Here is a 15,400-nt window from a genome sequence, read left to right on the forward strand (position 1 = left end):
TCTCTCCCCGTACCCAGAGCACGGCGTCTCACCGGCCCGTATGGGGGAAGAAGCCTTATCGACACTATTACCAAGAGAATTACCTGGTCGACCACAGCCCCGTATAATGAGGGAGATATTGGTTCCCGCAGCCTCCCTCACATTCTCTGGCTTGCTGTACTCAACAGGCTTCCAGTGGTGTACCTGGGGCTTCCAGTGGTGTCTGAGGCTTCCAGTGGTGTACTTGGGGCTTTCAGTGGTGTAGTTGGTGCTTCCAGTGGTGTACCTGGGGCTTCCAGTGGTGTCTGAGGCTTCCAGTGGTGTACTTGGGGCTTTCAGTGGTGTACTTGGGGCTTCCAGTGGTGTACCTGGGGCTTCCAGTGGTGTCTGAGGCTTCCAGTGGTGTGTCTGAGGCTTCCAGTGGTGTGTCTGAGGCTTCCAGTGGTGTACTTGGGGCTTTCAGTGGTGTACTTGGGGCTTCCAGTGGTGTCTGAGGCTTCCAGTGGTGTGTCTGAGGTTTCCAGTGGTGTGTCTGAGGCTTCCAGTGGTGTACTTGGGGCTTCCAGTGGTGTACCTGGGGCTTCCAGTGGTGTCTGAGGCTTCCAGTGGTGTACTTGGGGCTTTCAGTGGTGTACTTGGGGCTTCCAGTGGTGTACCTGGGGCTTCCAGTGGTGTCTGAGGCTTCCAGTGGTGTGTCTGAGGCTTCCAGTGGTGTGTCTGAGGCTTCCAGTGGTGTACTTGGGGCTTTCAGTGGTGTACTTGGGGCTTCCAGTGGTGTCTGAGGCTTCCAGTGGTGTGTCTGAGGTTTCCAGTGGTGTGTCTGAGGCTTCCAGTGGTGTACTTGGGGCTTTCAGTGGTGTACTTGGGGCTTCCAGTGGTGTCTGAGGCTTCCAGTGGTGTGTCTGAGGCTTCCAGTGGTGTGTCTGAGGCTTCCAGTGGTGTACTTGGGGCTTTCAGTGGTGTACTTGGGGCTTCCAGTGGTGTCTGAGGCTTCCAGTGGTGTGTCTGAGGCTTCCAGTGGTGTGTCTGAGGCTTCCAGTGGTGTGTCTGAGGCTTCCAGTGGTGTGCCTGAGGCTTCCAGTGGTGTACTTGAGGCTTCCAGTGGTGTACCTGGGGCTTCCAGTGGTGTCTGAGGCTTCCAGTGGTGTGTCTGAGGCTTCCAGTGGTGTGTCTGAGGCTTCCAGTGGTGTACCTGGGGCTTCCAGTGGTGTACTTGAGGCTTCCAGTGGTGTACTTGGGGCTTCCAGTGGTGTCTGAGGCTTCCAGTGGTGTGTCTGAGGCTTCCAGTGGTGTGTCTGAGGCTTCCAGTGGTGTGTCTGAGGCTTCCAGTGGTGTGTCTGAGGCTTCCAGTGGTGTCTGGGGCTTCCAGTGGTGTGTATGAGGCTTCCAGTGGTGTGTCTGAGGCATCCAGTGGTGTGTCTGAGGCTTCCAGTGGTGTGTCTGAGGCTTCCAGTGGTGTGTCTGAGGCTTCCAGTGGTGTGTCTGGTGCTTCCAGTGGTGTGTCTGAGGCTTCCAGTGGTGTGTCTGAGGCTTCCAGTGGTGTGTCTGAGGCTTCCAGTGGTGTGTCTGAGGCTTCCAGTGGTGTGTCTGGGGCTTCCAGTGGTGTGTCTGAGGCTTCCAGTGGTGTCTGGGGCTTCCAGTGGTGTGTATGAGGCTTCCAGTGGTGTGTCTGAGGCTTCCAGTGGTGTGTCTGAGGCTTCCAGTGGTGTACCCAAGAGGCTTCAAGTGCAGAAGCTGCCTGCTTCTCCAAGATATATATTAGTCTCTTACGGATTTCTTTGCTAAAGACTTTCTAATAATACAATAATATACAGACTGTCCAAAAATCTCTGACTTGTCTATTTTTTGTCGAATGTCCTTAAATTTTATGTAATTTTAAGATGCTACTCTTAAAGTTAAGGTCACTGGCCTGTAGTTCAGTGCCTGTTGTCTGTCGCCCTTTTTGTATATTGGGTCTTTGGGTCCTGTCTCCCTTTGGGTCTGTCTCTCTCTCTTTGGGTCTGTCTCTCTCTCTTTCTGGGTCTTTCTCTCTCTCTTTAGGTCTGTCTCTCTCTCTCTTTGGGTTTGTCTCTCTCTCTCTCTTTGGGTCTGTCTCTCTCTCTCTTTGGGTCTGTCTCTCTCTCTTTCTGGGTCTTTCTCTCTCTCTCTTTCCAGACCACATTCGCCGTCTTCCATATTTCTGGTAGGTCTCCCGTCTCCAGTGACTTACTATACACTATGTAGAGTGGCAAGCATAGTGCCACTGCACACTCTTTCAGTACCCATGGTGAGATCCCGTCTAGACCAACAGCCTTTCTCACATCAAGATCCAGCAGGTCTCTCTTGATCTTATCTCTCGTAGTTTCAAACACTTCCAAGGCCGCCTGGTTTACTGCCCCCTCTCCTAGCGCAGTGACCTTACCTTGTTCTATTGTGAAGACTTCCTGGGACCTCTTGTTGAGTTCTTCACACACACCTCTTTCGCCTTCTATGTGACTTTCTTTATATGTGGATTTCTATTTGGCTTTCTTTCACACCTCACTTCTATCTTTCTGTGTGTGTGTGTGTGTGTGTGTGTGTGTGTGTGTGTGTGTGTTTGTGTAATTCATTTTACTCCTATTTTGAAAGCAAGCATTCTATTACCAATGACCAAACACAAACCAAGCATCATCCCGCCAAATACACACCGAAACTACGACGTTGGTACAACGTTCGAATACGTTTTAACACCTAACCAGTTATAACAACCAATATAGCAAGTTGTAACAACGTTCTAATACGTCATAAACACGTTAAGCCAAGATGTAACAACTTTATTACAAGTTGTAACAAGCGGAAAATAGAGACAGTTTCGGTTTGTGTTTCTAGGGATTAGCCCTTTTATTAGATAAATTGAATACTGCTTCAGCCAACACCCCCACAGACCTGAGTTGAAGGAGAATACCTATCGACTTGAAGCATTTACGATACACAAAACCAGGAACGCAACTTCAATATGATTTTGAATGTGATGAATGTATTTTGTATTCACCAAGAATGTGGTTATGCAATCACGCAATGTATCCATAACACAGACGAGACTTTAATCTAAGTGGTAAATACATATACACTGAGGGGAATTATGATATCAGATCAAGAAATTACTTGCAGAGAACCATTGGTGAAAGTGAACTTAAAAGAGGAATTCAAAGATTCCCTAAAAGCTTTAACGAATATCAGAGGATATATCTTGCATATTATGTGCAATTGAAGTTCATCATGATAGAGCCAACACTCAATGTTCAAAGCTATCGCTTATTCCATTTGGATTAATGAATTAGATAGATTTAAACCGTGGGTTAAAATGCTGAAAGCGTATTAACCGGATATACTCCTGTTTATAGCAATCATCACGGTATAAGACCTACGGAGTTTCCAAAACAATTTAGTTCTTGTTTATTGTAGATTCAGAATATTTAGCTACTGGGAACCAAATGTTCCAAGTAGCACGGACTAAGGTGAGCCCGTAGTGGACATACCTGGCACAGGAGATGGGGCTGTATGGTAGTTCTTGCATTCGAGCTCTTTTAGGTACTAAATTTCATATCAACAAGATACGTATATAATAAAATAAAATGTCAGTCATTTAGTGGTAAATTCGTCAGTCTATCCGCATATTCAGAGCCAAAAATCGTCGCCAGCGAACATTTAAATCCAAGAAATATCTTTATACAATACAGTAAAAAATCACATTTTAATCTGTTCAGGGTTAATAGTAAAAAATCAAATATACTTTATACATCCCAATGCAAGTATAAGCCATTATTGAGGACTAGGTTTAAGTAACAAGGTTATCGCTTATTTCCCCAAACCAGCGCTGATGATTGAAAATCGCTGGAGACGTCCAAACAGGTGCTTCGGTAAGCTATCAGTCGAGGTCCAGGGTGATCAGGGACCCGATCAGGACGCGTGTTGATCTGGTCGGTAACGAGTCCGGGTTTGGGGCTGGTGCAAGCCCCGTGCCGGAATATACATTGCGTATACGCGGCCGGCACGAAGCCTGCACGATAACACGCCAGCCTGGAACGAAGCCCCCAGGATAACACGCCAGCCTGCACATGCATTGCTAATGGCAGGAATGTGTTATGTTCGTCCTCCCCCCCCCTCCCTACCCCCCCTTGCCCCTTGCCCCTTGCCCCTTGCCCCTTGCCCTCGGCGGAACAGACAATTGAATGATTTTGCATGGCTCGCCTGTGTGTGTGTTTTCTTTGACGCATTCTCTTTATATTTTGTTCTGTTTGTCTCTGTACTCACCTAATTGTACTCATCTAATTGTGCTTGCGGGGGTTGAGCTCTGGCTCTTTGGTCCCGCCTCTCAACGGTCAATGACCGCTGTGTTTGTATTGTATTCTGTATTCGTATTGCTGTGTGTATTCTGTATTCTGTGTGTGTATTGCCCTGCGTATGACTGACAGTGAAATTGGTACATTATTATGCCTGCACTATTACACTCCTATTTGAAGGCCCTATTCCACTACACTACTCAGCCTGCCCTATTTCCTTAAGCTTTTAAATTTGCTTGGTTCCATTATTCTCTAATTGCAAAATTACACTAAGCCTCTATAATTACACTGCTCTTCCTCTCTTGTTCCACTGCACCTCTAGGTGGCTTAGCAGCTTCGTCTGGTAGCTTCCTTCTCTCTCCCTATTTTGCTACGATTCTCTGCGTTCTCATTTTCAGTGCAAATCTGTACCTGCCCTATTTCACCGCGCTTCTTTGCCTGCTTTATTTTACATCTCTACTTTATTTCATTTCAACCTCCACCTGCCCCTATTACACTACACTTCTATGCCTACTTATACCAGTTTTTTTTTCAAATGAGCTTCTATTTCTACCCTATTTCTGTGAGCTGCTTCTTCTCATAAATTATTATTCACCTTTTCTACCTATTCAGTTCTTTATTTTAGAACATTTAATAGCTGTGAAATATTTTCCATGCATAACTTTATGTCATATTTTATAGATATCTGCCTATTTTTTGTTCATGTCTGCTGCACATTTCTTTGTTCGTCTACCTGATCTATTCTATGTCCTAGGCCACTTGGGCTGGACGGTAGAGCAACGGTCTCGCTTCATGCAGGTCGGCGCTCAATCCCCGACCGTCCACAAGTGGTTGGGCACCATTCCTTTCCCCCGTCCCATCCCAAAGCCTTATCCTGACCCCTTCCAACTATTATATAGTCGTGGTGGCTTGGCTTTTCCCCCTGATAGTTCCCTTCCCTTGTCTCATGTGCTCTACCTGTGCCTTTTCTAACATTACATTTTCTTCGTTTTTTCTGGGTCTTTTTAACACGATTTTAAGCACGACCTTGAACAGGACTTTAAGGTCGCCCTTGACTTGAAACACGACTCGAGGATAGCCCCTTCCATTTCACCCAAGACTCGGACTTGGAACAAGACTCCAAGCTTGAACAATTCGATCAATACTAACTCTGAGGTCCACCCTCGACCTTGGATAATACTCAACCCTCGTCCTCGACCTCCTACAAGGCTTCGAGTGTCAGACGTGTCCTCTTGCTTCTCTTACATTCCCTTACTCCTCTGTCTTCCATCCCTTCCACTTGTCCTCTTCTCCTCTCCCTCCTTCTCACCTCAGCCCCTCACTATCCCTGGGACAGGTAGAGACTCAGAACACGGGATAATGAGCACTAACAATTAAGATCCGAAGGCAGCTTGTTATAGAGCATGGCAGGATTAATATTATTGACTCCCGAGAGACGAAGGTGAGAGTTAAGCTGCCTAGCCCCCTTATCCACACTTTCTAGCACCGTATCCACACTTCCTAGCCCCTTATCACTCTTCCTAGCCCCTTATCCACACTTCCTAGCCCCTTATCACTCTTCCTAGCCCCTTATCCACACTTCCTAGCCCCTTATCACTCTTCCTAGCCCCTTATCCACACTTCCTAGCCCCTTATCCACACTCCCTAGCCCCTTATCCACACTTCCTAGCCCCATATCCGCACTTTCTAGCCCCTTATCCACACTTCCTAGCCCCTTATCACTCTTCCTAGCCCCTTATCCACACTTCCTAGCCCCTTATCCACACGATAAGGGGCTGATAAAGTATGTTGAAATTACAAATAAAATTCATTGTATTGACTCTTAGCTCCTCGAGAAACAGCAAGTGGAGAATAAGATTGTCCAGGCATTGCAGAGAGAGATATATAGCATGCAAACTCATGCAACATTCAACACACGAGCAGCAATACACTACATCACCATGCCTTTGCAACTTGTCTCAACTCAAGAGGTGAGTTATCACAGGACCAGGTGGGGCATCTTGCCAGCTTGCTGAAGCAATTCTACACACATGACTGGGCCCATTATCCCACAATTGATACAGACAGAGTTGTTAAAAGGGCAATTAGGCTCACATATTTTTGTGGTTGTTATATACAAGAACATGGAGAACACTGTAACGGAACTTGTTCAAATTTGTCTAGTTATTTGAGGTTAAAATAGAAATAATCGTACTTAAATGGTATTTAGTTATGATGAATGTTGAGCTGTTATGATGAATGTTGAGCTGTTATGATGAATGTTGAGCTGTTATGATGAATGTTGAGCTGTTATGATGAATGTTGAGCTGCTATGATGAATGTTGAGCTGTTATGATGAATGTTGAGCTGTTATGATGAATGTTGAGCTGTTATGATGAATGTTGAGCTGTTATGATGAATGTTGAGCTGTTATGATGAATGTTGAGCTGTTAGCGTGATTAATAGTTACAGTATGAGTCTGTTCTCCCGTTGTAGTTATCCAACTATTCAAACAGGAAAACGATTTGAAAAGGAAAATTCAAGATATACGAGTATTAGTCAACGTAACTAGCAATGTATGTGTGACTTGACAGCTGCTCAATGCTTCTACCTCGACGTTGACAGCTGCACAATGCTTCTACCTCGACGTTGACAGCTGCACAATGCTCCCACCTCAACGATGACAGCTGCACAATGCTCCCACCACAACGTTGACAGCTGCACAATGCTCCCACCTCGATGTTGACAGCTGCACAATGCTCCCACCTCAACGATGACAGCTGCACAATGCTCCCACCACAACGTTGACAGCTGCACAATGCTCCCACCTAGACGTTGACAGCTGCACAATGCTCCCACCTCAACGATGACAGCTGCACAATGCTCCCACCTCAACGATGACAGCTGCACAATGCTCCCACCTCAACGATGACAGTTGCACAATGCTCCCACCACAACGTTGACAGCTGCACAATGCTTCTACCTCGACGTTGACAGCTGCACAATGCTTCTACCTCGACGTTGACAGCTGCACAATGCTCCCACCTCAACGATGACAGCTGCACAATGCTCCCACCACAACGTTGACAGCTGCACAATGCTTCTACCACGACGTTGACAGCTGCACAATGCTCCCACCTCAACGTTGACAGCTGCACAATGCTCCCACCACAACGTTGACAGCTGCACAATGCTCCCACCTCAACACTCTCACTTCTCACAAATAATAATCGGCATTGTACATTTACTTATTTCCTAATTATCCTCATCCATGGACAGGATGATTAGGAAATCATCCTGTTCATGGATAATCACCTTGTTGATGACCCAGATGGTATAACTAGTTACCCAATTACGTCTTCAGTTCTCCACAGTTCACTAACGGGCTCACTAACGCATTTCTGACTCTGAGTGAAGACAAATTAATGCATAAACTACAATAAACTCGTTATTGATTCTTGGCCCATTAACTCATAACGCCTAAGTACTCATAATATTATTCACTGACATCAACATCTCATTACTGCTAATGTTACCTGGAGAACATTACTTGATGAATAACACGTGAAGAACAATGGCTGGTAAATAACACATAGAGAACAACATATGGAGGATTTAATACCTAGAGATCAACAAATGGAGAATGCCTCATGGAGAACAATTTCTAGAGATGAACACCTGGTGTTCATCTTGTTCACCTCCGTATACACCTTGAACCTGGAGAACAACCCCTAGTAAACAACAGCCAAAGAACAACTCCAAGAGAAAAGCACGTGTAAAATAACATTTGGAGAACAAAATTAGGAGAACACAACTCGAAGAACATAATTTGGGAGAACACTTCTCGGAGAACAACATGTAAAAGACCATAAAATACCGGTGCAATTTTCAATTGATTAAAATAAGCCTACTTTATTTACAATGAGAAAGACAAAGGATGGATATATATACATCAAAATGCAAAGCAATTCAACATATATATATGTATATATATGTATATATATATATATATATATATATATATATATATATATATATATATATATATATATATATATATATATATATATATATATATATATATATATATATATGCACAGACTTGTTTAAACCCATTGAAGTGATCTCAAACATCGTGATGAACATGGACTGAATCTGGGAACTTATTGCACAGATGAATATTGAGTAACGTCCTGCCAGAGAGAGAAGAGGAGATTCGTGGGAAACTAGGCACTCTCCATGCAATCATATGCCAGTAAGCACAATTATTTTAACCCAATTTTATATATCCTATTATCGTTACCTATTATTATTACCTACTGTTATATATCTACTCGTAAATACCTTTTCGATGCTATACATTAGTTCATCGTTATAGCTAAATATTATTATATTATTTGCATATAAGTAAAACATAATCCAGCAAGCACAATTATTTTAACCCAATTTTATATATCCTATTATCGTTACTTATTAATGTTACCTATTTTTATATATTTCTAGTCGTAAATACTTTTTCGTGACTATACATTACTTCATCGTTATAGCTAAATTTTATTATATTATTTGCATATAGGTAAAACATGTCCATAGTTCAAAGAAAATAGCAATATTATATTATAGTATGTGTGCCATTCTCCCGACTTTGATGCATTTAACATAACATTTTAGCGAGCAAGGAAGAGAGGCGAGGACACAGGAACACGAATGTCAAGTTACCTGAAGACCAACACTCTCCTGTTTCATCTGCGTGTGTGATGATATTAGCTTAGCCCGTGGTGGACGCGCTGGAAGCTGACTTTGCTTCTGAACATGTATGAATATATTTGCACAAGTATAAGGCTGAATAAATGTGTATGAAGGTGGACTCTCAATGGGGTTTGGTCTAGCATGGGAGAGAAATTGCAATGGGGGTGGACTAGCATGGGATTGGTCTATCGTGGGCTTGCTTGGGAGTGCTTGCATTGCTGGATTTGAGATCCAGGTACTGTGATTAATATTTGGAATAATATCTGCTCACCTGGATTAATATCTGCTCACCTGGATTAATATCTGCTCACCTGGATTAATATCTGCTCACCTGGATTAATATCTGCTCACCTGGATTAATATCTGCTCGCCTGGATTAATATCTGCTCGCCTGGATTAATATCTGCTCACCTGGATTAATATCTGCTCACCTGGATTAATATCTGCTCACCTGGATTAATATCTGCTCACCTGGATTAATATCTGCTCGCCTGGATTAATATCTGCTCACCTGGATTAATATCTGCTCACCTGGATTAATATCTGCTCGCCTGGATTAATATCTGCTCACCTGGATTAATATCTGCTCACCTGGATTAATATCTGCTCACCTGGATTAATATCTGCTCACCTGGATTAATATCTGCTCACCTACTTGTGCTTTGCTCGGCCTGCATTTAGAGCACCGAAAAAAATCGACCTTAATGTCTACCCATTTCAATTTTGTCACCTGTTTGCTAACTTTGCACTGATAGCATACACAGTAGGCGTACTGTGTGATCCTTGTGCAACTGCGTCTGCCTCTTAAAGTAATCAACTACAGTGATGCTGAGGAAACTTCAATCATCTAATGGTGTAATTCTTCATCTGCACGAGCCTCTTACCTGCAGGTGCATCGATTGCAGAAATCCTTATATCCCTCCGGCTCATTTTGTTAATTAATTTTCATTTGTGTCTCCTAGTAAATAGAGCAGTAAATAGGTACCTGGGTGTTAGTCAGCTGCCACGGGCTGCTTCCTGGGGGTGGAGGCCTGGTCGAGGACCGGGCCGCGGGGACACCAAAGCCCCGAAATCATCTCAAGATAGTTCTGACTCCAATCATTAATGTTCCCGTGTTCTGGTGCAAACCCCAATTGGCTCCCCCTGACTCCTTATCCAGCATGTTATGGCATTATACTCTAGTGCCCTAATGACAATGTTTCATCCACTTGTGTCTCCTCATTTAGGTATCTACCCATAGTGTAACCTTGATGTGGACACTACCCCTAGTGTCCCCTTGTTTTGGCGCCAAACTCCAGTGTCCCTATGCAGACAAGGGGTCACAATAACCTGGCTGAAATCGACTTGAGAATGGTTCAGGACGGACCGAAACGTCATCGTCGTCTCTTCACTTTCTAGTGTGTGGTCTGGTCAACAATCCAGTTAGTTCCTAAAGTTAGTGTCCAGTGTCCCTTATACAGTATATGACCCCCCATCTCCTAGTGTCCCTTATATATATATGACCGCATCCCCTAGTGTCCCTTATATATGACCCCAACACTTTGTGTCTCTTTGTTCTGATCCAAACAAAAAATTTGGCCCCCGAGTTCCGAACAGTGACAACTCTGTCAAACATCGTGTTCCTCTCTATCTCGCCATTAACCTTTAGTATTTTACAGGTGGCAATATCCCCTCTGTCTCTAACGACACGAGATTAAGCTCACTTAGTCTATTTGAAATAGTTAATAGTTTCCTTTGTGTGGTTCATCCTGTGAGACCCCACCTGGATTATGCAGAATATTTTTGTCCATTTCACTAAGGAATGGATGTAATTACCGTGTAAAATGTTAAGAGAAAGACGAGTTATTCCTGGGAATTATCAACTTTACATATGACGAGAAGAAGAGTAAATTTTAACAAAAGTCAATTCAGTGTAGAAAGGCTTAGAAGTGTAAAGTGGTTAATGTGTAACAATTGGATCAAACACACTTCATTTGTTCAATTGGATCAAACGTTTTAACAATTGAATCAAACGTTTTAACAATTGGATCAAACGTTTTAACAATTGGATCAAACGTTTTAACAATTGGATCAAACGTTTTAACAATTGGATCAAACGTTTTAACAATTGGATCAAACGTTTTAACAATTGGATCAAACGTTTTAACAATTGGATCAAACGTTTTAACAATTGGATCAAACGTTTTAACAATTGGATCAAACGTTTTAACAATTGGATCAAACGTTTTGACAATTGGATCAAACGTTTTAACAATTGGATCAAACGTTTTAACAATTGGATCAAACGTTTTAACAATTGGATCAAACGTTTTAACAATTGGATCAAACGTGTTAACAACTGGATCAAACGTGTTAACAATAAGGATATATTCAGTGTTGAAAATATCAACTCGATTCGAGAAATGAACAAACCTGGATACATGTAAATGAAAAAAAAGGGAAACCAGTAAACACTAGTTCCAGAAAAGGGTTGGTGATCCATGACACGGTGAATATATAGTGACATTTGTTCACCAAGTAGTATGAGGTGAATTGAGGCAATACATAGTCAACGTTCTGTGGTGTAATATATAAATGTTTTGAAGGGCGAAAGTTCTTATTTGCTATAAAGAAAGGTAAGATGTAACTAAGGGTAATCTGGCTGTTTACAGCTGGATGAGAGTGTTTGATGTGTAGTGCCTTGGCTATGTCTAATCTTCTCTTGCCACTGTTTTTGGGCAGGATATCTCTGGTGATATTTTCGTTATTTGTAGAAACCATGTGATATCCTTGTTGACGATAACTTGCTTTACTTGACTGAGTTTCTAGTCAACCTGCTTCTATTTGTAACAGCATAGTTGACATAAGCTTCAACAACGCTTCCCTTGTACCTGCCATAACACTCATTTATAGCATTAAGGCATAGTCCTTTATTTCCCTTTGTGTTGACTAAAGAACCAAAGTCCCAAATCCTTTCCTAGACTGTTACATCTAGAATAGAAACTTTCCCTTAGCTCTCCATCTCGTAAGAGAAATTTAACATGAAGTGTCACTTGAAGATTTCCTTAAGCTCAAGAAAGTTTTCCAAGACACCTTGTCACTCATGTAATCAATACGTTCTTTCACTCATCACAGAAATTAACATCTTCATATTGACTTGACTATAACATACGATAAAAATATACTCACTTGGTGACTTGAGTCATCCAGATCAAAATTTATACAAATTCACATAGGAAAAGATTATTTAACAAACCAAATTTAGACTCATACAAGGCCCAATACAAGGCTACAATAACCCTTGTATAAGGCAAACTTGGCAGGTCACAACGAAATACATCTTTAGGAACACACTGTATGATCAGAATCCGAGTCATTGCGGTAGTCTTCAACTTCTATCTCTGCTACAATCAACGCTACACAACTCCTAATATTCCTCACAAGAAGGTATTGAGGCAGCGCAGATTGCATTTTTTTTCTACCACAAACGTGGCCACACATTTACAATGCTAACCAGCATATATACATTTTCTTCTGTCCTCCATGGACAGGGTGAGAGATTGCAGTGTTTCAATGCCACCCGATGACATTCTCACTATCCCTTAGGTCGCCTGGGGCATTTGCTTATTGAATTTTTGTATGTAACAATGTTACAGAAAGCATTTGTTTTGAAATACTGAAGTCTGCTTCTCTAGGGTATTGTGATTTTTATCTCTGATTTAATCATTTAAATGTGCGTTAAATTGGTTATTGAATTACAGGTATATATTGTGATGAATACCAGTAATTCCATAAATAAGAATTAGCCTGCCTGAGCGATGCTGTGTCTCTGTTTTCATCAAGAATATTTCCAACAATGTCTTTTTGATTTTGCAATTATTTCATCATGTTGCATCGGATGATTTGTGTTTCTAGTTCTCATCTATAAACTATTGCTGCATTTTCTCTAAACAGCCTGTCCATATCCACCTTGTCTATTTATTCATGTGTATTGTATGTCGGGATCATGTCCTCTCCATTTCTTCTATCCTTTTGTGTTGTGAGATCCAATTCTCCACGTCCCAAGTAGCTTAGTCTATTTAATTCTAGTTTTGTGATATACGTCATTTGGAAAAGATCCCATGCCGCTGAATCGTATTGTATTATTTTCCTCATATAGAAATATCTTGATTTAGTGCCACTCATTAGGGGTTTTAAATGCCTAAGCGGTGAGTTTATAGAGTGTTGATCATCTTTACACAACAGAAACTCGTATGGAAGTTGATGCTGATGTTTAACCCATGCAAGATGGATGTTAGTGGTTCGTGGAAGCAAAGGCAATGCAACACCTGCAAGGAATTTAGGCAACAATTAAGCCTCTCTCTCCACAGGGGAATAGTTTCCGGCGACGTCCAACAGCCACACCAGAAATTGAAGGCCACATTCGGGTATTTAGTCTTGAAATGCACAGAGTAATAAGTATAAACCCTCGCGTTTCGGACACGACTTGGTCAGCTGTTCCATGTTTTGTTTACTATGGTCAGCTGTTCCATGTACTGTTTACTATGGTCATCTGTTCCATGTTTTGTTTACTATGGTCAGCTGTTCCATGTTTTGTTTACTATGGTCAGCTGTTCCATGTACTGTTTACTATGGTCAGCTGTTCCATGTACTGTTTACTATGGTCAGCTGTTCCATGTTTTATTTACTATGGTCAGCTGTTCCATGTTTTATTTACTATGGTCGAGTTTAGCGATCCAGTCAGCTAGATGGCGACACTGGCAGCGACACACCAACTAAACTACACTAGGAATTGAATGCAGAGACTCAGTCATTCGAGGTTGACCAAAAAAAGGTGCTTTTGTCTATATGAATTCCTGCGTCACAGGGATATTTTTACCTCCGTTTGCGTCGGGAATTGTGATTGCTTCTGCGGTATTCGTGGCTATGGTGGAGATATTAGTGTTTCTATCATGGCGAACAGCAGTTGAATGTTCTGTCCATGTTCTTTAAATTCTTCGTGTTATTTTCCTCTTGAACATGTCTACGCATTTGCATTTTTTTTTTAAAGTGAGACAAGCAAGGTAACTCAATCGCATCTACCCAATTGATATTACCCATCTACTTTCACCAAGCACTTGCCCTTACCCATTTAGTTTCTCCAATCACTCCCTACCTATCTACTTTCACAAACCAATCCTACCTTCCTATCTACTTTTACTACCTAGGTGAAAGTACTTTCACCACCTAGTCGCCCCATAGCCATCTAATTTCTCTACCTACACACCCCCTATCCACCTACCTTCACCACCCACTCGCATCTAACCGTCTACTTTCACTACCCACTCTCTCCTACCCCCGCATCTACTCTCGCCACCCACTCTCTCCTACCCATCTACCACTCACCACATTCTCATCTACTCCCCATTACCCAAACACCAACTCCATAACTCATAGAGCCCTCATCTACCTCCCAGCTCTCAAATCTACTAAGTAGATTTGAGAGCTCTTAACACTCTTAGATTTTTCTAAGAGTGTTAACTTGGTAGATTCCTTCGACTTGCTATTTAATGACAGCGGGACCTAAATCTGGCCCCCAAGAGGAGTGTAGAGTAGCAGAGGCCGCTCTCTCTCCTGCTCTACACTCGTCCTCTTCTGCTCTACACTCGTCCTCTGTTCTACACTCGTCCTCTTCTGCTCTACACTCGTCCTCTGTTCTACACTCGTCCTCTTCTGCTCTACACTCGTCCTCTGCTCTACACTCGTCCTCTTCTGCTCTACACTCGTCCTCTGCTCTACACTCGTCCTCTTCTGCTCTACACTCGTCCTCTGCTCTACACTCGTCCTCTTCTGCTCTACACTCGTCCTCTGCTCTACACTCGTCCTCTTCTGCTCTACACTCGTCCTCTGCTCTACACTCGTCCTCTTCTGCTCTACACTCGTCCTCTGCTCTACACTCGTCCTCTTCTGCTCTACACTCGTCCTCTTCTGCTCTACACTCGTCCTCTGCTCTACACTCGTCCTCTACAGCACAGTGCCCCCCTCCACGGAGGAGCAGACACGCAGGGATCTGGGTTTTGGCTGGCGGTGCGTGCCTAGTCATTTCCAGCGGTCCTCTCCCAACTATAATTATCATTTAAATTGGTCATTATGAAGGCCGCCTGCTATCAACATATGGCCAGTTCTGAGTTTACCTGCTGGTTTACGGTGAGCGGAAACTAAATTTGGTCTACCGTTACCAAATGCTGGATTATTATGGGAATTTTGAGCCCTCCCTCTGGCTATTTATTGGTGAGTTTACTTTACAAATAGATTCGTATTTTATGAATACACACATTTATACATATACATATACACACGGTGTCAGGGCGCTGGTGGCTGAGTGGACAGCATGCTGGATACGTAGTCTAGTGGCCCGGGGTTTGATTCCCGGC

At 42.9% G+C, this 15,400-nt stretch overlaps 1 protein-coding gene across 1 annotated transcript; it reads right to left on the minus strand.

Annotated features, from left to right (window-relative positions):
- Positions 1–10,966: 10,966 nt before the first annotated feature.
- Positions 10,967–12,193, minus strand: LOC123752628 (polysialic acid O-acetyltransferase-like). The gene is made up of 2 exons (XM_045734667.1): positions 12,177–12,193; positions 10,967–11,420 (listed from the first exon to the last, which is right to left on the minus strand). The coding sequence occupies exons 1-2, from the start codon at positions 12,191–12,193 to the stop codon at positions 10,967–10,969; spliced, it is 471 nt and encodes a 156-aa protein (XP_045590623.1).
- Between the last annotated feature and the right edge of the window lie 3,207 nt (positions 12,194–15,400).

This window comes from Procambarus clarkii, chromosome 4 (genome assembly GCF_040958095.1).
Source record: "Procambarus clarkii isolate CNS0578487 chromosome 4, FALCON_Pclarkii_2.0, whole genome shotgun sequence".
NCBI classification, from domain to species: domain Eukaryota; kingdom Metazoa; phylum Arthropoda; class Malacostraca; order Decapoda; family Cambaridae; genus Procambarus; species Procambarus clarkii.